General features: G+C 40.4%; 2 protein-coding genes across 2 annotated transcripts; both read left to right on the top strand.

The window, feature by feature from the left end:
• Nucleotides 1-786: 786 nt before the first annotated feature.
• GCK72_017283 (uncharacterized protein) lies at nucleotides 787-9805 on the top strand (the record flags this gene model as incomplete). The annotated part of the gene is made up of 11 exons (XM_053731997.1): nucleotides 787-1260; nucleotides 2104-2136; nucleotides 6166-6390; nucleotides 6441-6606; nucleotides 6729-6875; nucleotides 7004-7161; nucleotides 7296-7484; nucleotides 7536-7633; nucleotides 7816-8032; nucleotides 8952-9704; nucleotides 9749-9805. The coding sequence occupies 11 exons, from the start codon at nucleotides 787-789 to the stop codon at nucleotides 9803-9805; spliced, it is 2517 nt and encodes an 838-aa protein (XP_053580910.1).
• Nucleotides 9806-11672: 1867 nt separating this feature from the next.
• On the top strand, nucleotides 11673-19969 carry GCK72_017282 (uncharacterized protein; the record flags this gene model as incomplete). The annotated part of the gene is made up of 12 exons (XM_003097539.2): nucleotides 11673-11786; nucleotides 11837-12024; nucleotides 13084-13285; nucleotides 13340-13738; nucleotides 13785-13991; nucleotides 14813-15098; nucleotides 15151-15445; nucleotides 15492-15635; nucleotides 15683-15800; nucleotides 17415-18020; nucleotides 18635-19526; nucleotides 19578-19969. The coding sequence occupies 12 exons, from the start codon at nucleotides 11673-11675 to the stop codon at nucleotides 19967-19969; spliced, it is 3843 nt and encodes a 1280-aa protein (XP_003097587.2).
• Between the last annotated feature and the right edge of the window lie 32 nt (nucleotides 19970-20001).

Below are 20001 nucleotides of genomic sequence, written 5' to 3'. Positions count from 1 at the left end.
GACACGGTTTTCATCGTGTCTGTGCTTTCTTTGGTTTATCAATTTGGCTGAGTTACAGAGCTTTTCTTTGAAACCCTATATCTCGGCTCATGTAGACAATTCGAAAAATTTGAAAACGGATTCAGAATCCTCACGCTAGCTATATAGATTTCATCTAGAAACTATTTTGTGTGTGATTCCGCTTTTTCGCGTAGATCACAAAAGCCATCAGAATTACCGAGTGACGAAACTCCGGCAATTTCGACGGTGGTCAAAAATTGAGAACGGGTTTAGAATCCAGACGACGTTAGTTTCCCAACCATCTAGGTTTTAGCGGGAAACTATTTTCTGAGTTTCACTTTTTCACGTAGATCATCGTGGAAACTAACGGAACCTCGTAACCTGGTTCATTTAGTTGCCAGCTGAATCTTGAAACGGATTTAAGCTGAAACACTTTCCTTGTTTCCAGCATAATTAGTTAATTGACGCAATGCAATTAACTATTCCTTGTTCATTGATAGCATAGTTTAAAAACCATCCGCGTTCGCTTTTTGCTCTGAACGATCAGGTCAAAAAACGCATCAAATGTTTGTCGAGCTGTCATATTTCCAATTCCCTCGCAACAGACGACACTCTCTTTTTACTCGTGTTATCACACCCGATGCATCACGCCTCAGGAATTTTTATGGCATAATTCTGTCCTTCTTATCGATTTCAGTTTTCCCCCTCCGTTTTCCTTCCTCGCCAATCGTTTTCGTCGTTTTCTTCTTCTCCTACTCCCACTATCAATCATTGTTCAGGTTCTATATGGAAGATCACAGATTCACTGATACTATTCTTCGAACGACAAATGTTCAATCAGCTATTCAGCGATTCGAAAAAAGGGCTCCGGCTCCGCCACCGCCGTTCAGAGAGCCCTTGGAACCCTCTCTGGAAGCCCCATTATACGTAAACACGAATATCGTATATCCGGTCGAAGAAAACTCCTTCTTCCCTCAAATCACACCGCCCAGAGAGCACGTGACGTATGGAGCCACGAATGAAGGGTTTATGGACCCACCTATGGAGAATATGACTTTAAACCGTTTCGAGACTGGTTTCAAACCGTCCAATTTTGGAAAAACCATCCAAGGGATCTATAACTCTACGGAGCACCCCCAGCAGCAGTCGCCTGTGCCACCAAGTCTGGCGGTTAATCTGAACGTCATGTCACCCGAAATGTCACCGCCAAAGCCGGCGGAACGGAGGAAGTTTACGGCTAAACCGATTGAAGATAACAGTGTAAGTTCGAACTTTGGGGATTTTTCTTCTCAATTTCAGTACTTTTTTCTCAGAAATCGTTGTTTTCATATTCATAGTTTTACGATTATTAGAAATCACTTCAATTTTTCTCAAACAGGGTGTTTCTCAATTAAAAATGACGATTTTTCTTGTTTTTCGCTATGAAAATCTTCAAAAAATAATTAAAACGAGTAGAAAAAAAATCAGAAATGTGTTTTTTTTCTGATTATTTGTCATAAATGTTAAATTTTTGTGATTTCGGATGAAAAACACATAAAATCCGGAATTTATATAGAAATTTATCACAAATTCCAACTTATTCAACGTACAAACGTTTTTTTTTTAAATTTTTTCTCGAATTTCGCGATTTTTTGCTCGGAATTATAATTTTTGAGACATTTCGGATGAAAACTATCGAAAAATGAGCTAAAGTTTGATTAAAAAATAGGTTTAACGGGTAAAACTGAGAAATTTAACAAAAAAACTTACTATTGCGAATTACGCAGTTTTTTCGATGGAAAATGAGTAAAAATTGACCAGAATTGAGTAACCTACTAATTCAGAATGTTTTCTTCATTTTTTTTCTGCCGAATATCACCGAAAAATATCAACTTTCTATCAATTTATCACTCAAAAACTATATTTCTAAATTAATTTTTCCAATTTCCCCAGTGTCCGCAATTTGTCGTCAAATGTGGTGTTTGCGTACCGCCGCTTTGAAAACTTCCGACGCCAAGAGCTCCCAGAGTCGTTGCTCCCAGCCGACTTTTCCCCACAACCTGATTTTGTGTATTCATTAAAAATTCGCTTCAAAAATTTCTCAAAATTTCTCTTATTATATAGATGGATTTCACAACGTTCGGATCAGATGTCGAGGTAATTTTTTGAAAAAATAATTTTTTTTTGCAAATTTTTGCAAATTTTCGATTTTCGGCGTCTAAAATGGGCGTTTTTTTCACTAGAAATTCCCGTTCTAGACACGCTCATTACCAATTCAATTGCCAATCACATTGCCCTCATTTTTCTTCTTTTCTCCTGAAGTGCGTCGCGTTCCGAATATATATATATATATATATATATATCTATCGAATTTGTATTCCGGCGCAACGGACGCCGTCGTACTGTCCACCACGAGAGAAGAGGTGACCAACCGAAGCGAATCATCATCTTTTTCGCTTCCCGTCACTCTTCTTTCTGTCTCGTTCGTTTAGACTTTGACTGTGAATAAGAAGAAGGAGAAAAAGAACGAATACACACTAATCTCCTCTTCTTCTTCTTTCTCTTCACCAAATTTTCGATTTATCTGGATTTTTGGGGTCTTCAATGATTTTTTTGCCATGGATTTTGAGCCATCCTCCTTCCTGAACGAAAATGTCGAAAAGCTAGCGAGAAGCGGCGAAGGAATGCTGCTATGTTTGCTCAAAACGTTTAGTGATTTTTCAACACTCGGAACCAGACTTGCAAAATATCGGCCCGGCCCGGCTCGGCCCGTCGGCCCGGAGTCAAAAAATGAGCACAACTTTTTCACAAAATTTTTCGAAATTTTTTGAAATTTTCGTCAAAAATAGTCAAAAATCCTATGTAAACTTGAGTTTTATCGATATGTAAAAACATAGTCGAAAATTCGACTTTTTTGCGAAAAAATCAAAAAATTTTCAAAAAAATTCAAATTTTCAAATTTTTGTACTGTGACCCGGGCCGACCGGGCCGGGCCGGGCCGGTGAAAATTCTCAAATCGGCCCGGCCCGGCCCGGCCCGGCCCGGCCCGTTGCAAGTATGCTCGGAACGCACCGCTCAGCACTAAATTGGCTAGACGACGGTTTTTGGTGTTGCCGGAGAGTAATTAGTGCATTCACTCGTGGTTTAAGCACTTTTTCTGATTTCTACAGTATTAGAAGTTTCAAAAAATCGCTTTTTCGAAGAAATTCTGATTTAAAAAGTTCTAATATGGCATACTTGTCGAGGCCTGGTCAAGGCCCGGCTTCAAAAAATGAACCAATTTTTTTTGAAATTTTTCCATTTTTCATCGAAAATGAGATGATTTTTCAGATTTTTTTCTAATTCTGAATGAATCGGACTTTTTCGCGATAAAAATTCGAAAAAATGTGAAATTTCAACTTTGGCGCCAAATTACCCGTGAATGTAATATGGTCTAGTTCCAGTTAGGAGCGGTTCTGAAACGACAAAGTTTCAATTTTCTGAATCGTAACGGTTTTTACATACTCCTGTTCTGAATCCGTTCAGAACTATTCTACAATTCATAATTTTCGATTCTGGACAGTTCTAACTCGGCAGGTTCCTGATTTAGAACAATTCCGATGTTGCAAGTTTCTGTTTTTCCCTTTAAATTCGGATTACCTCTAATTTGGCGGAGTTTTGACTCAACTTTTCAGTCAATCTTGACGAAGCTGTCAAGTTTTGACGTTTTCGATTTAATTCAGCCTTTATTTGGTTTAATTTCGATTCCAGACACTCAATTTCTGCAAAAGTACACCACTCTTTCCCACAAAAACCGTTATGGTTTGTGTGGAAATTTGGAATTTTTCAGTTTCATGACGTGTATACAGGAAACACAGCTATCTCTCTCTCTCCTCGTTTCTCGGAATCAACACGTTTTCGTGTCTTAAAACCACACCCTTCTTCGTCTTCTTCTCGTTGTTCAACTCATGCTTTAACGACCCAAATTGAGTATTGATGCTCTCGCAAATCTCTGTGGTTTCTCTTTTCTCTCCGCGCCCCCCCCCCCTGAGCCGATCCCTCCGATTCTTTTCTCCCCTCCCTTCCGTACCTCACTGAGACCACCACCACACATAGGTTCGGAATGTTTGAACAAGACAGTGTGCTGCTGCTGCTGCTGTGACAGCGGAAACAGAAAGTGAGGTTGTGAAAGAGAGAGAGAGAGACGTAGGGGGAATCGAGAAAACGAAATTGTTGTATACAGTTCGTAACGAGACAGAGAGAGCGAGAGGAATCTGACGGGCTAGTTATGTTTGTAGTCCCGGGCGTGTATTATATTCAAAGTGCTTTCCAGAATTAAAAAAAAACGATTTTCTGCCTTCAACAGTCATTATTGAGTCAAATTCCCCACCACCACCACTACAATCATCTGGAGAGTAATAAAGAGAGAATCAGTGATAAGGGACTGAGAGAGAGAGAGAGCAAGAGAGCAAGTTGAGTGTTTGATTCATCATTAGGCGCAAATATAGTTAGGAGTGTGTGTGGTGTCTCCTAGTCATATCTTACGACGCTCGTTTTCTATCGATTTCCGTGTTTACCATCCATCATTCGAAACGTTCCGGACGCTGGTTTTAATCGGAAAGTTTTTTTTAGTGGTGAATTGTACAACTTTGGAATTATTATTATTGGAGTATGACGTTTGTGAACTCGGTGAGTTTTTCTTTACTTGGAAGTTACACTTTGCTCGAAATGGCTAGAAGGTTTTGAACCGATAGCTATGTACCTCCTGTGGTAAATTTTTGCTTTTGAGCACTTTTGAGCTTAAAATCGAACCATAACGACTATGAAGCTATAGCCCTGCAACTCTGTTCTTGTGAATCCGAAACTCGATATAGCAGTAGAGGTCTTTGAACTGATTGCCACGCTCCAACAGTGACAAATCCGACAGTTTCAGTAGTTTTTGGCTCAAAATGACGGCTAGAACGATCATAGCGAGCAGTCCCTTTTTCTGTCTCAAAATTTGAGTATTTGGCGTTTTTTGAACACAAAACGGCTGGATTTTGAGCAGTTTACGGTTCAAAATTACCGCTCTCGCAGGCTCTGATCCTCTGTCTCAACATAAAATCTGAAATTCTGAGCTGTTGAATATCTCCGAGCCGGCCACCTGCTCACGATGTCATCATCTCTCCCAAAAACTAAAAACGAAACATCTGTCATCGATGCTTACGAACATCTGTGTTTTGTTGCTGTCCTCGTTTCGTTTCACTCCATTTTTCCTCTGAAAAAATGAGCTGCTTTTTCTCCCCTCGTCGTTCCGATCCCCCTTGTTACCCACACCTTCTAGAATCCCCTCTGGATCATCTGAAGGTAAGAATCATTAGGATTCTGAAGTCTGTTCTGTTTGTCAGAGTGAGATTTTTAATACCGGCCACTGACTGAGTCACCTGGTGTATCATGTCTCTCCCTATGACTGAATGTATGCGTTATGTTTGGTATAACAGTCATAATTTTGTGAATCACCCTCTCCTCGCTGTGTTCTTTTTGATACATAGAGAAGGTTTTGGTGATGTTTTTTTTTGTTGTTGTCGGGGATTTACCGCACCGTTTGGGAGAATTTTTTTAGAATTTTCTAAAGTTTATGCGGCGAAGGTGGTTTTATTCGACTGTTTTAAAAGTTCAGCTTTTCCTATTTTTTCGTTAAAAAATCAGCAGTTTTCAGCACTGCGTTGAGAAATTACTCATTTTGCGGTTTCAGATATCGGAAAAAGCAATTTTTGGCATTTTCTGATGGAAATAATTTTTAAAAATTCAATCTTCCTGATGATTCTCTAGAAAATCGCAGATAAACTCGATTTTCTTTGGCAAAAATGATGAATTTGGACTGATTTTAGCCAAAACTGTGCAAAAACTAACGAAAACCCAAAAATTGATATTTTGTGAGAGAAAACGTTCAGATTTCCCGATTTTTTTGCATTTTCTCACAAATTTCAATTGTTTTTCGCTAAAAAATCAGCATTTTTCAGTTCCTTGTTGAAAAGTTACTAATTTTTTTTTCGATCTATCTGATGTTTTCCTAGGAAACCGCAGATAAACCCGGTCTTCTTTGACGAAAATGATAAATTTGGACTGATTTTAGCCAAAACTGTGCGAAAACTAACGAAAACTCTATTTTCAACCCCAAAAATTGGCATTTTACTATTGAAAAATTCAATATTTTCCTTCTTGCAGAAGCTGGATCCGGAAGTGATCTTCACAAAACAAGAGCGCATCGGTCGCGGCTCTTTCGGTGAGGTGTACAAAGGGATCGACAATCGTACGGGCCGTGTCGTCGCCATAAAAATAATCGATCTCGAGCAGGCGGAAGACGAAATCGAGGATATTCAACAAGAGATTCAAGTGCTCAGTCAATGCGATTCACAGTATGTGACAAAGTATTTTGGCAGTTTTTTGAAGGTATTTTCAGTGTTTTTTAGCCGAAAATTCCAAATTTTAAATGGTTTTAGGGCTCAAAACTATGGATTATAATGGAATATCTGGGCGGTGGATCGGCGCTCGATCTGACGAAAAGCGGAAAACTCGATGAGAGTCATATTGCTGTAATACTTCGAGAAATACTCAAAGGATTAGAGTATTTGCATAGTGAACGCAAAATTCATCGAGATATTAAAGGTTTGTTGGGGAGAAAATCGTTTTTCTTGGTGAAAATCGGCTGAAATTGATTTTTTTTTTGACAATTTAAATAGAAAACTACAATTTTTCGCTGAAAATTGTGAAAATCCGAAAAAATTCAGGAGCCAACATACTGTTGGATCGCCAAACAGCGGCGGTGAAAATTTGTGACTACGGTGTCGCAAAATCGCTGGCCACCGTCCTAAAAGCCAACACTTTTGTCGGCACACCATTCTTTATGGCGCCAGAAGTGATACAAGGCGACTATGGTATTGAGGTACACACTACTGTCCTCTAGACCTTTTTTTGTGTCTTTTCCCCCGGTTTTCCCAGTGTAAAATGTCCATTTTGGGGGGTTTTTGTGTAATTTTCTCACCCCTGTGTCCCCTACTTCCAGCTGCCAACGTACTTGTCAGTGAGCACGGCGATGTGAAAGTGGCCGACTTTGGTGTGGCTGGACAACTGACAGAAACCGTCAAAAAACGCATCACATTCGTTGGATCGCCGTTCTGGATGGCCCCCGAGCTGATCAAACAGTCGAGTTATGACTATAAGGTACCGCGCTTTTTCTTGTCGTTTTCCGTGTGTTTCCTTTGTTTTTTTTCCAATTTGAAAATCTGAGGTTTAGGGCCCTCAAAACCTCAGATTTCCTCCTTAAAACTCCCCCGAATTCCATCAAAATTTTGCAGGCTGACATCTGGTCACTCGGAATCACGGCCATCGAGCTAGCCAACGGCGAGCCACCGCACTCGGATCTTCACCCGATGCGCGTACTATTCCTCATCCCGAAAAACCCGCCGCCCGTGTTACAAGGCAGTCAGTGGTCGAAACCGTTCAAGGAGTTTGTCGAGCTGTGTCTGAATAAGGATCCGGAGAATGTACAGAATTTGAAATATATACGGCTAAAATTTAGAAGATTTCATTTTCAGAGACCATCTGCCAGTACCCTTCTGAAGCATCAATTCATAAAACGAGCCAAGAAGAATAGTATTTTGGTGGATTTGATTGAGAGAGCAGCGGAGTATAGGTACGGGGTTTTCTCCTCCCAGTGTTTGTGCGAGTTTCTTTGTTTTGGAAGGTCTTTTTTTTATAGAAAAATAGATTCATGTTTTTTACCCTCTTTGTCTGAAAATCCGACCCAAAAGAAGCTCACACAAACCAGATGGGTTATTTTAGACTACCCATCCCATCACCAAGATTCGTTAACAGATCGAGAACGGGCGTCTCCAGCGACAGTGATCTTGACGAGGACTCGGACGGCGGTGGTGGAACGAGCAAGTGGGATTATCCGACGGTGCGGGGACCGCGTGGCGCCGTCGCCCCCAACCATGATGATGATGGAACGGTGCGGCAGAGGACGGATAGACCGAGGCCGCCGGTTGGGAGACGATCACCGAGTGGATCACCGGGTGGAACGATTGTTAGGGTAAGTGATTTTATGAACAGTTTGATGATTTTCAGTGTAAAAATCGAGAAAACGCGCATCTTTAGCTCGAAAATCGCTTTTTTTCACCATTTCCATGCTAGAATTGAGTTTTTTCATTAAGATTTTTCATAAAAATGAAAATTTTGGCATAATTTTATGAAAAATTTCAACAAATTGTGGTTTTCTGTTTTTTTCTCTCGCTGAAACTGAGTTTTCCTAAAAAGTTTTATGAACAGTTTGATGATTTTCAGTCAAAAAATCGTGAAAACGCACATTTTTAGCTCGAAAATCACGGTCTTTCACTATTTTCATGCTAGAAATGACTTCATAAAACATTAAAACACTTTCCATTACATAAAAATGGAAAATTTGAAATGATTTACCCCCTTCCATGAAAAAAGAACTTGGAAATTCTGTCTTTTTCTGTTTTTTTTTTGCTGAAACTGAGTTTTCCGGATTTTTTCCAAAAATTGTGAAATTTTGCATAGTTGTCAAGGCCCGGGCCGGGCCGGTAGAAAATTTTCAAGGCCCGGCCCGGCCCGGCCCGAAGGCCCGGCTTCAAAAAATGACCCTTTTTTTCCCAATTTTTTTTTCGAAATTTTTTCAATTTTTCATCGGAAATGTGACCATTTTTTTACTATTTTTCAGATTTTCTTCTAATTCTGAATCATAGTCGAAAATTTGACTTTTTCGCGAAAAAATTCAAAAAATTCGAAAAAATTTGACTTTCGCGCCAATTTGGCCGGGCCGGGCCGGGCCGGGCCTTGATTTCGCCGACAAGGCCCGGCCCGGCCCGGGCCGGGCATTGACAACTATGAAATTTTGCCACTTTCCCTATAATTTTCATGCAAAAAAAAAGAGATTTTTCAAACTCACTTTCACTCTAATTTTCCCTCTAAAACCTTTATTTTTCTTCCAGGGAAACCCACAAGTCGCCGCTGTCGCCGATCAACTTCGAAACGCCTCGATCAGCTCATCTGGCTACGGATCCGGTGGCAACAACTCGTCATCTGCATACACGTCATCTATGACTCCACAAGCACACACAGCGTCATCTGGAGGCGCGACGACGATCACTCTCGGAAGTCCGAATACTAGTCCGACGGCAACACTCGCAAGAACTCAATCGATGGTCTCACCACCCAACGGACAACGAGCTGGTTCGGCGAATTCTTGGGATTTAGAGCGAGGAAATCGTCCGTCGAGCGAGCGACTTACCACTCAAACGTCGCCGTCGAAATATCAACAGAATCGAGGAAGTAACGGAGTTCAAGGTGGAAGTGGCGGTCGACGAGAGTACACGAATGGTGGTGGACTCAATGGACATCAGAATCCAATGGAATACTCGGATAGAGGAGGACGTGGAGGATCCGGCGGTCGAACGGATTATCCTCGTGATAGTCATGTGCCGACGTCTTCACAGGAGAATCTCCTCCACGGAAGAATGTATGGATACGGAGCACCGCCACCACCACCGTCACGAGAGGCTCAGCGAGTGAAAGGAGCACTTGACTGTAGTCTCCTACCGGCGATTGAACATTTGTCACGGACACGTCACGCGACGGCGGCACTCGACCAGTTGAGACATGTATTCAGAGAGGCGGAGGACTCGTGTCCCGGCATTTGTAACGAGTTGATTGAGGAGTTGATGAAGAGAATCGCGGTGCCACAGGTAGGGAATTATAGATGATTTTTCTTAAATTTGAAGATTTTCAGGTTAGCCAATCCGATCTGGAAGCAGCGATTCGTCGACTGACAACACCGCCGTCTTGAATCTTTAATTGATTAATTATAATTTTTTCTCTGTATTTCTTATACACGTAAATGCACGACATGTACTATCGTCCCACCATTACACATTTCCATATACCAGAAACACTGTACGATATCAGAATCCCCCTCGCGTAAATTGGTTTGTGTAATTCAGTTTTGTTTCAATTTTTTCAGAAAAGCCCCCCCCCCCAATCTTTGTATTATCCCGCCCCTCTTGTTTCTTACTTCTTTATTACACACATTCTCTCATCTCAATTAGTCGTTTTTCGTCTCTTTTTCACTGCTCACCTGTTTCTTAGCCCCGCCCACTTTTCTCTATAGAATCCTACCGGAGACCACGCCCCCCAGTAGCTACCCGATTCGAGCCCCTCATTTCCATCACTTGTAAATAAAATTCGATTCGAATTTTCTTCCCCCTTTTCCATCTATCCGAGTGTTTTTCTGTCTCACCACACCCCGCTCAATCCTTTTTTTTTCGTTTTTTAAAATTTTTTATTTATTTATATCCAATGTTTTTTCGATGATCGCCCGGTCTCATTCTCCCCTTCCCCCCATCTATGTTTTATTTTTCCTTTTTGTGTTTTTAGTTTCTTAATATATCTCCCCATCTCTCTCCTCATTTCACTTTAATTTAAACGCGGTCATCTCTCTTTTCCTTCACTTTTTGCTCCTTTTGCTTTGTTTTCAAATAGTCTTTAATTAGTATTGTATTTGGCAGTGGATCATCCTGAGTTCAGGATGAACACTTATTTATTTATATATATGCGCGCCGTTGTGAATAAAAATATTTAAAAGCCAAGTTATTGTTGGAAAAAAATCCCGAAAATTCGCTGGTTGAAATCAACTCGCCGATAGAAAGAAACACCCAGCTTATATACGCCCTCTACCTTAATCGCAAAACGGTGCGGCGTCGCGCAGCCGGGAACGATATGGTCCGAAAAGAAGAAGGTCACGAGTTCGAGTTTTGGTGGTGGCGAAAGTTTTTTGCTTTCGATTTTTTGAATATTTTGAATATTCTGTGAGTATTGGAAGCATGAAAACGAGATTTTGCAATGTTTGAAACTGGAATTTTCATTCAAGATAACATTGTTTATAGTTTTTGAATGAAAATAGACATTTTACAAAAAACATTTCCCCCAGCAAACGAAATAAAATGATCTAATGCAATCTCGCTCCATCAGCACTCCCCGAGAGAGATAGAGTAGAGGAGAGACGCAGAGAATCGGAGGGTTTACGCGTTTAGTTGTTTCTGTTAGGTATAAAGACTGTTTAAACGGTGGTTTGGGGGGATTTTTTGTGAAAATTCTGGGAAATTAAAAACGCTGAAAATTATAGACATACATTCTAACTAACTATAGATCCTATTTTAATTTAATTTTCAAAAAATAAATAAAAAGTTAAAAAAAAAGATTTTAATTAAACTAATCCGGTGGACAATGACCTTGTCCTAGTTTTCTCACATTTTCCTCTTTTCTTTTTCTTTTTTTTTAATTGCTGTTTCTTACTATACCGGTATATATATATATATATATATACCTAAGTTCTAAAACAGTACTCCCGTTAAGAAATTTGCCATGTCACAAGCCAGACGTCACCCTCCTCGATCCCCATACTATCTCGACGGTCTCTCATTAGAGAACTTTCATTTTTCAATCCATTTAGTTGGACAGAAGACGCCTTCTCATTTGACACGTGTTCGTTTTTCGGAAAGACGAAAACTACAGGTTTTTGTCTTCTCTGGCGTCTCTCACTCTCTCGTCTCCGCCTGGAGACGAAGAAGACGTTGATTATCGATTTTTTCTTGACATCGTTTATCCTATTTTGGTAGATCACAGATCTCACTATCAGATTTCCAGAATAGTTTCGAATGCAACGGAAATGGTTCGCGTGGCTCTTCACACTTCTCATTTTACACAATGATTGCGTGCTCGGCGCCTATCACTGGCGGCTCAGTGAGGATGGGAAGAGGATTGAGGCGGTGGTAAGAATGATTTACTAATTAGTGATGATAATTACCCTCCCTAATTAAAGAACGATTCGCCGTACAACTTGCGAATGTCGGGATCCCTCACGGACTTTCTGAAACAAGTGGAGAATGTGCGGGTGATTACGCAGCATGTGGATGAGATGCAGGGGATGTTGAAGAAGATTTCGAAACATGAGAATTTGGATAATCCGAAATTTGAAGAAGACTTTAGACAACAGGAGGAGGCTTGTGTGTGAGTTTTTTGGAAGTTGAGAAAAATTTTGGAAAAATTTGAAAAAATCTGAAAATCGAGAAGGTTTGAGGCTTTGCCAAAAACCCTGGAGCAATCCAATTCGTTAAAACTTTAATGGATCTTGTAGATCAAACCTTGATCTACATTTTTGTAGTTGGTCATTCTTTTCCAGGATGCTTCTGGAAAAAGTTAGGAACTTTTAAATAAAAGTTTGTAAAATCTGAAAACTGAGTGTATCGAGGTCTCGTAACTTAACGTAACCACCATCAATCTTTGCTATTTTATTGTAATAGGTAGATCAAAACTAGACCCTCATTTTTGTAGTTGATCATTGTTTTGTTGGATGTTTCTAGAAAAAGTTATAGTAATTTCAAAAAAAATTGACTGAAAATTAAACGGAAAATAACAAAACTTTGAAAAAATTAAACCAACCATAGAAATAATATATTAAAGTAATTGAGCAAAAAATTAAGTAAAAATTAAGAACAATTTAAAATTACCGTAATCCTTGGTAAATTCTCAAAATCCGCTCTCATTAAGTATCACCAGCCGCCCAACTTTCAAGACTCACAACTCGACCAAATTGAGCCCAATTTTTTGAATTTTAAGTTTTTGAGTAGTACAAAGATAGAGCTTCATTTTTGTAGTTGACAACTTTTTTATATCTATTCAGGGTTTTGAGATATGCCTCTTTAAAGATTGGTACCTAAAACTGAAGAGACGCAGAGAAGCGAGACACTCTCGTTTCTCTGCGTCTCTCTCACCTAAATGTGTTATTTTCTGGTTAAATCAGGTTTTTTAGAGTACTGTAACAATAAAAGTGACTAAAAACGTCAAGAAATGAGATAGTGAGAGAGTGCAGAGAAGCGAGAGTGTCTGACTTCTCTGTGCCTTCTCTCTCTCTCTCTCTCTTCCTATCTTCTAGCGCGCATATCTCGAAAACGTGAAGAACAATCAAAAAGTTGACAACTACAAAAATGTAGAGCTAGATTTGATCTACACAGCCAAATTAAAAAAATCTAGACCGCTTAAAGACACACTTAAAACATTTATTTCCAGAAAATCCCGAGGAATCAAACTCGAGCCCGACAGTTTCCACACCTCGTTCACTGCAGAGCTCTGTCCAGAATTCCACGAGTCCTATCAAAAGTATACCGCATTTGTGAAGGAGTACTTCGGGTCACCACCGGATAACGATAATCGACCGCCCAGGTGTAATTATTGGTTTGAGGCGGTGAAGATGAAGGGGCAGAATAATGTGGTAAGTGGAACATGGTATAAAGAGACTGACGTTTTTGTTAATGGTTAATTGCAGGATCTTGGAAAAAGTCTCAATGACAAAGTGGGTTCTGAAGATGAAATGTATCTGAAAGTGCTCGATATGTACTTCCCGGATTTCGCCAAATTCACACGTGGATCCGAGGGGATGTCTCGATACGGAAATATGCTCTCCAGTATGCTATCTCATGACGATGAACGTGTATCCCGGAACGCTTATCTTCACATGGCGGCGGCCGCCTACTGGAGGGCTCAGGGAAAAATATCGTATGCGTTGACATGCTATGCGACTGGAATTCATTTTGTGAACGATGAAACTCGAGCTCCACAGATCGACGCGTTCCATCCGGCTCACGCGGAGCAAACTATCCGATTGTCGATAGCGACGCTATTAAATAGAGCTGGATACTCGGTGGAGGCTTATATTATTTTAAAGGTATCCTACAACTGGAATTTCTTTAAAAAAATTTAAAATGTTACAGCAACTAACACCTGCTAACATGGTATCCTGTTACCTTGGGATGATGTACGCTGCCACCGCCGATTCGTCTGTTTTAACCGGCCCAGAAACTGGAACTGACCCGGAAACAGACAAAGCGACGATTCATTTCAAATTGACGCAGAAGGAGAGGAATGGGATATTCAGCAAGACTTTCCATAATTATGCAAAAGCGGCCAGCCAGTTTAAGGTAGGAGTTTTTTGGCATGATTTTTAATTGAGTGAATAGAGCAGTTCCAGATCTACATTTTTGTAGTTGAGCACTTTTTTCTATCTCTTCAGGATTTTGAGATATAACGCTTCAAAGTTAGTGGCGTTAAAAGAGAGAGATAGAGAGTCGCAGAGAAACGAGGGTGGCTGGCTTCTCTGCGTCTCTCTTTTAAGCCACTAGCTAAGAGCCGCCATAACTCCACAGCTAATGGAGTTATCAAAAAGTTGTCAACTACAAAAATATTGTTTGGGTTTAGATCTTTATTTTCGTAGTTAAGCACTTTTTTCTATCTCTTCAGGATTTTGAGATATAACGCTTCAAAGTTAGTGGCGTTAAAAGAGAGAGATAGAGAGTCGCAGAGAAACGAGGGTGGCTGGCTTCTCTGCGTCTCTCTTTTAAGCCACTAGCTAAGAGCCGCCATAACTCCACAGCTAATGGAGTTATCAAAAAGTTGTCAACTACAAAAATATTGTTTGGGTTTAGATCTTTATTTTCGTAGTTAAGCACTTTTTTCTATCTCTTCAGGATTTTGAGATATAACGCTTCAAAGTTAGTGGCGCTAAAAGAGAGAGATAGAGAGTCGCAGAGAAACGAGGTGGCTTCTCTGCGTCTCTCCCTCTCTCACTCCTCTCTCTGTGTCAGTAGGGAATCTTCAAAACAGCATATCTAAAAAGTGTGAAAAGCTATCAAAAACTTGTCAATTACAAAAATGGAGATCTAGGTTAAGCCTACAATTTTGTATATAAATTGTAACAGTCAGAAAATTTGTCGCGGTCAAACTTTACCGTTTTTTTTTTCAGGACGCCAAGCGAGAGCAAAAACAAGCCGACGGAGAGCTTCTTGATCAATTTTTCGATCTAGGAGAATCCAAAGCGTATGTCATCTCTTGCCACATGAGGCTATATGAAGCTCTGGAACAACAAAAGGAGAACTTGGAGAATCTTGTCAGTGAGAAGACGAATTTCCAGAAGTCCTATAACAAGAGAGTTGATATGAACACAAAAGTTGTGGCCTTGATAGCACCTGCTGAAACTCGAGCAAATCAGAGACTGTTCTTTGATCAAGTCAAGTATGGACCGCATCCTAGTAAGCTATATATATTTTTTAATCTGAAAAATCATACTCGAGAAAATTCCAGAGCGAAAATGCCAACGTGTTCAAATCAATCGATTCCCTGCCACCAACAACAAGTTGAATGTAGCCTCAACGTTTGCTTGTCACTTGACATGCACTCCTGAAGAGTACGAGACGTCGATGGCTCCAATGAGAGAGAAGACGTTGAGGAATCGACCACCGCTCAATGAGACGTCATGGAAGGTTGCAGAGCAGTACCCGAGGAATCGGGTGTTCGAGAAGACTCTACAAGATATTTCGAGGGAAAGTCAACGGGAAGGTTACTTCCGAATGATTAAGCCAAGATTTTCGGATGTGGAGTAAGTGATCTTAAATTGGCTTTTTAAGATTTTCAAAATTATTTAGACTTGACGAGAATATCGATCGCTATTGGCGACGCGCGGATTGGCCGAATTCTTTGGATTGTCAGGCGGTGGTGTCCTCCTCCAACCCTTTTCGAATTAACACATTCCCTCAAGTCTTTATCACTCCGGAGAATAGAGGGTGGATGTGAGTTTTGCGCTTGAACGAAAAAGTTGAAAATTATATGGTTCCAGAATCTCTGAGCTGCTGACAACTCATCTTGGCATGTCGGCTACCGATAGCCTTCCGTTACCATGGTTCGAGCCACGGTGTGATTTTGTGAAAATGGATGATTTGAGAGTGTTTACAGGGGTGAGTTTTGGGAAATAAGGTATTGATGGGATGTGGAAGACACGGGGGATTCAGATTATTAAATATATATATTCAGAATTCGGCTAGCGCCGAGCCTTATTGAAGTTAGGTAGTCGAGCCTTGAAGTTAGGTAGTCAGGAAGGCTATTCGTTAATGTTCCGCGGGTGGGCTGGAACGGCTTTTGACCATTTTCGCGTTTTTAGCACTTATCCCAGTGGACCCGCGACTGGTTAACAAATGGCCATCCGGTTGAAAGTCAATCACAGACATAGAACTCGTTGAGCTCTACATTTTGGTACAGTAGCGAGCATAGGTGAGGGCAGATTCATACTTTCATGTGTAACTCAGCTGAATCATGTCCGTTTTGAATAAACTTTTTTTTGAAAGATTGCTGAAATATCCAGTAACAAGAAAATAAGTTTTTTGTAAAAGTTTCAGTTCTGATTTTTTTCAATAATTGATTTTTCCTGATCGTGATTTGAAAATTCGAAAAAAAACTTTTTATTTTTCTCTTGGAGTTATTTAGTTTTTAATGTCAAAATGATGGAAAATGCTTAGATAAACAAAAAATTATGTTGAAATAACTTCTGAAACCCTGAGCATCGTGCCAGAGCTCCAGAAGTCAAAAGTAACGTCCTCAGGAAAACCATCATAACTCATCAAAAAATGCTCCAAATTAGCCAAAACATGTACCAAAAGACGTGTTTTGAGTTTTTCTACAGACCAACATCAAAAAATCAAGATTTTAGAAAAAATAATTTTTCAAATTTTTTTCAGCTAAAATTTTTTCATTCCAATTTTTTCCTGGATTTCCGATATTTTCTGGCTATAAAACGGACATACGTTTCAAATACTGCATGCAAAGTGCTTTATCACAAATATTAAAACACATGTTTGTGTTTTTTGTTTGTTTTATAGCCAGAAAATATCGGAAATCCAGGAAAAAATTGGAATGAAAAAATTTTGGCTGAAAAAAATTTGAAAAATTATTTTTTCTAAAATCTTGATTTTTTGATGTTGGTCTGTAGAAGAACTCAAAACACGTCTCTTGGTACATGTTTTGGCTAATTTGGAGCATTTTTTGATGAGTTATGATGGTTTTCCTGAGGACGTTACTTTTGACTTCTGGAGCTCTGGCACGATGCTCAGGGTTTCAGAAGTTATTTCAACATAATTTTTTGTTTATTTGTACATTTTCCATCATTTTGACATTAAAAACTAAATAACTCCAAGAGAAAAATAAAAAGTTTTTTTTCGAATTTTCAAATCACGATCAGGAAAAATCAATTATTGAAAAAAAATCAGAACTGAAACTTTTACAAAAAACTTATTTTCTTGTTACTGGATATTTCAGCAATCTTTCAAAAAAAAGTTTATTCAAAACGGACATGATTCAGCTGAGTTACACATGAAAGTATGAATCTACCCTCACCTATGCTCGCTACTGTATATTTTTCAGTTCATAACATAGAGTTTTAAGAGAGTTACGCGATGTCCCGTTTTGGTTCGTTTTGGCCCGGTATGCAAGTATAAACGCATTCTGAAATTTGATTCAGAATCCCCATTCTAGCGTTTTTCTCAAATTGCTGTTTTCTAATTTTCACTGTTTTCCAGTTCGAAGCAATCGAGCGTCTCCTCAACCCCCGTTTCGATCGAAGATCCGATGAGTACGCCGAGAAAACTCTGAAGACTCAATTCGTCCGGTTAGCCGACAGAGTTGTCGAAGAGCACGAGATGGCGGGAAGGATTCATTTGCTTATGAAGCATAGCATCGGACCCAAATGGGTATCTATGAATCTGGCAGGACTCTATTGGAGGGTTCAGGGTAACCCCCATCAGGCAACTAAATGCTTGTTAGGTGCTTTCCTTGATAAACCCGAAGAGTCCTTCATAGCGATTGTCCAGCTGACTCAAGTCATTCTGAAATCCACTAAAATGATTAATGATGCGAATGGATTCTTGTCACAACAGCTGAATCTTTTGGGTTACAAAGAACCACTCTTCCATTATGTCCAAGGAAGAATGAAGCTTTTACAACATGACGTCGACAAAGCGATTCAACATTTCAAGGATGCGATGGATAAGGATCCGGATCATGCTGTGATTGAGGAGGATTTGCTGAAAATCGCATGTAGTGGAAAGTCGACAAAACCAGCGATCTCTTCACAGTTTCCAACTGTTTGCTGCTCACAGCAAGTGCAGAATGCCGTTTGTATTAGGGTGAGTTTTCAACGAAACATTTTGCAACATTTTTCAAAAATAATTAAACAAATCAAAAAGTCTTGAGCTTCAATTTTACAGTTGGAAGTTTTACGATATGTCTACAAGCTTTAGAGGTGGATACTATTAAAGTTCGAGCTACCAAAAGAAAGAATGTGGGAAGAGAGAGAGAGACGCAGAGAAGTCAGAAACTCTAGCTCCTCTGCGTCTTCTCTCTCTCACTCTCCCGATTTCTATAACTTGACTTTGAAGCCGCACATCTCAAAACCTTCTCTTCTCTTCCTGTTTGTTTTAGATGCGCATATCTAAAAACATTACAGAGATATCAAAAAGTTCTCAACTACAAAAAAGAAGATGTAGACCTGAACAATATTTTTGTAGTTGACAACTTTTTGATAACTTCATCAGGTTTTGAGTTATGACGGTTTCTTAGCTAGTGGCTTAAAAGAAAGGCGCAGAGAAACGAGACACTCTAGCTTCTCTGCGTCTCTTCACCACTCGCTTTGCTGACTTTAAATGCGAATAGACCCCTCTCGAAACCTAGAAGTCCTATCAAAAAATAGTTAACACCAAAAATAAAGACCTAGGTTTGAGCTACAATTTCAAATTTTTAGCCCCGTAAAAACATGGAAGAGCAATGCTACGTCGTCGAGAAGTCCCACGTGCCCAACGCTCAACCACATCTTGTCTACCATCGATGCAACGGAGTGTATGACGGATTCAGTAAGAAGACCGCCGATTACGCCAACATTGTTTCTCCATTCCTCCTCATCTTCAACTTCATAACTCCCCGAAATGACGTCACCAACTGGGTGAATCAAGTCGACGGTATCCAGACAGTAGAATCCAGTGAAATGCCACTAGACTACGGCGGCTGGAGCAATTTCTTCACGAATCGCCCGGCAGAGTGGTGGGATAGTGCCACCAACGAAATGAAGTATATTCTTCCAACTAAGAAAGAAAAAGAAGCAAATCACTGGGAGGAGTCATGGAGCTCCGATCTTGCTCCGATCCCTGAGAAGCCTTTGTCCTTCCTCTGGATCCGTGAGAAGTCAATGATGAGACAATACGACGCGAAACTCCCAACCGAGCTGCCCAAACCATCTATCCATCAGATTCGTCGTGGTGTCTCGATCTTCCCTCCACCACGTGTCGCCACCATGTCCTGTAATGGAGTCGCCAAACCAGAGGCGATCTTTGAGAACGCTCCATCCACCTGGGTCTCTCTCACGGCTAAAGGAGAGGATATCGAAAAATACGTGGATTTGAGAGGCCCCATGCCAGCGATGGCATCTCTCCAACCTGTGTGCCCCACTATGGATAAGTATAAGAATTCACCGATTCTAGGGCTGGATCATATCCCCGCTTTTGCGTTGAGCGATCAGTTTTTGTTCTATCAACCGGAGAAGGCATTGTCTGAGGCTTTGAAATCTCTGGGTAATGAGAGGGATACCATTGAGCATGTGGCAGCGAGACTTCACGCTGCAATGCTTCATAGTAATGCTAGTAAGTTTTCTGGAAACACATTTCAGAAAAATTCCCATAAACTACTTTCAGAAGACGGTCACGTCTCCTGGGTGTTGTGCGTTCTCTCGTCCCTCTATTGGCGTGTCACTGGAAACGCTGAAAACGCGATGGGATGCCTCCGATGTGCTCTCCACACGGCGCCACCGCATATGAGAGATGTCGCTTTGGTGTCCCTGGCTAACATCTGTCATCAAGCGGGTCTTCTGAATTCTGCGTTGATCTCTGCTGGAGCGGCGTTGAGCGCGTCGCCAAGACTCGTCGCTATTCATTTTACGTTGGGCAATATTTATGCGTCGATTGGAGATTATCAGCGGGCACTAAACTTCTATTACTCCACGCTGTCTTTGCAGTCAAATTTCCAACCAGCGAAGGACAGAATCCGCACTATTTATTGTCATGCTAGTCAGGAATTTGAATTCTGAAATTCTGATAAGTAGGTTTAATTGGTCAATTG

Source organism: Caenorhabditis remanei, chromosome V (genome assembly GCF_010183535.1).
Source record: "Caenorhabditis remanei strain PX506 chromosome V, whole genome shotgun sequence".
Classification (NCBI taxonomy): Eukaryota; Metazoa; Nematoda; class Chromadorea; order Rhabditida; family Rhabditidae; genus Caenorhabditis; species Caenorhabditis remanei.
The sequence above is the reverse complement of the archived record's forward strand: the minus strand, read 5'-3'. Positions and strand labels throughout refer to the sequence as shown.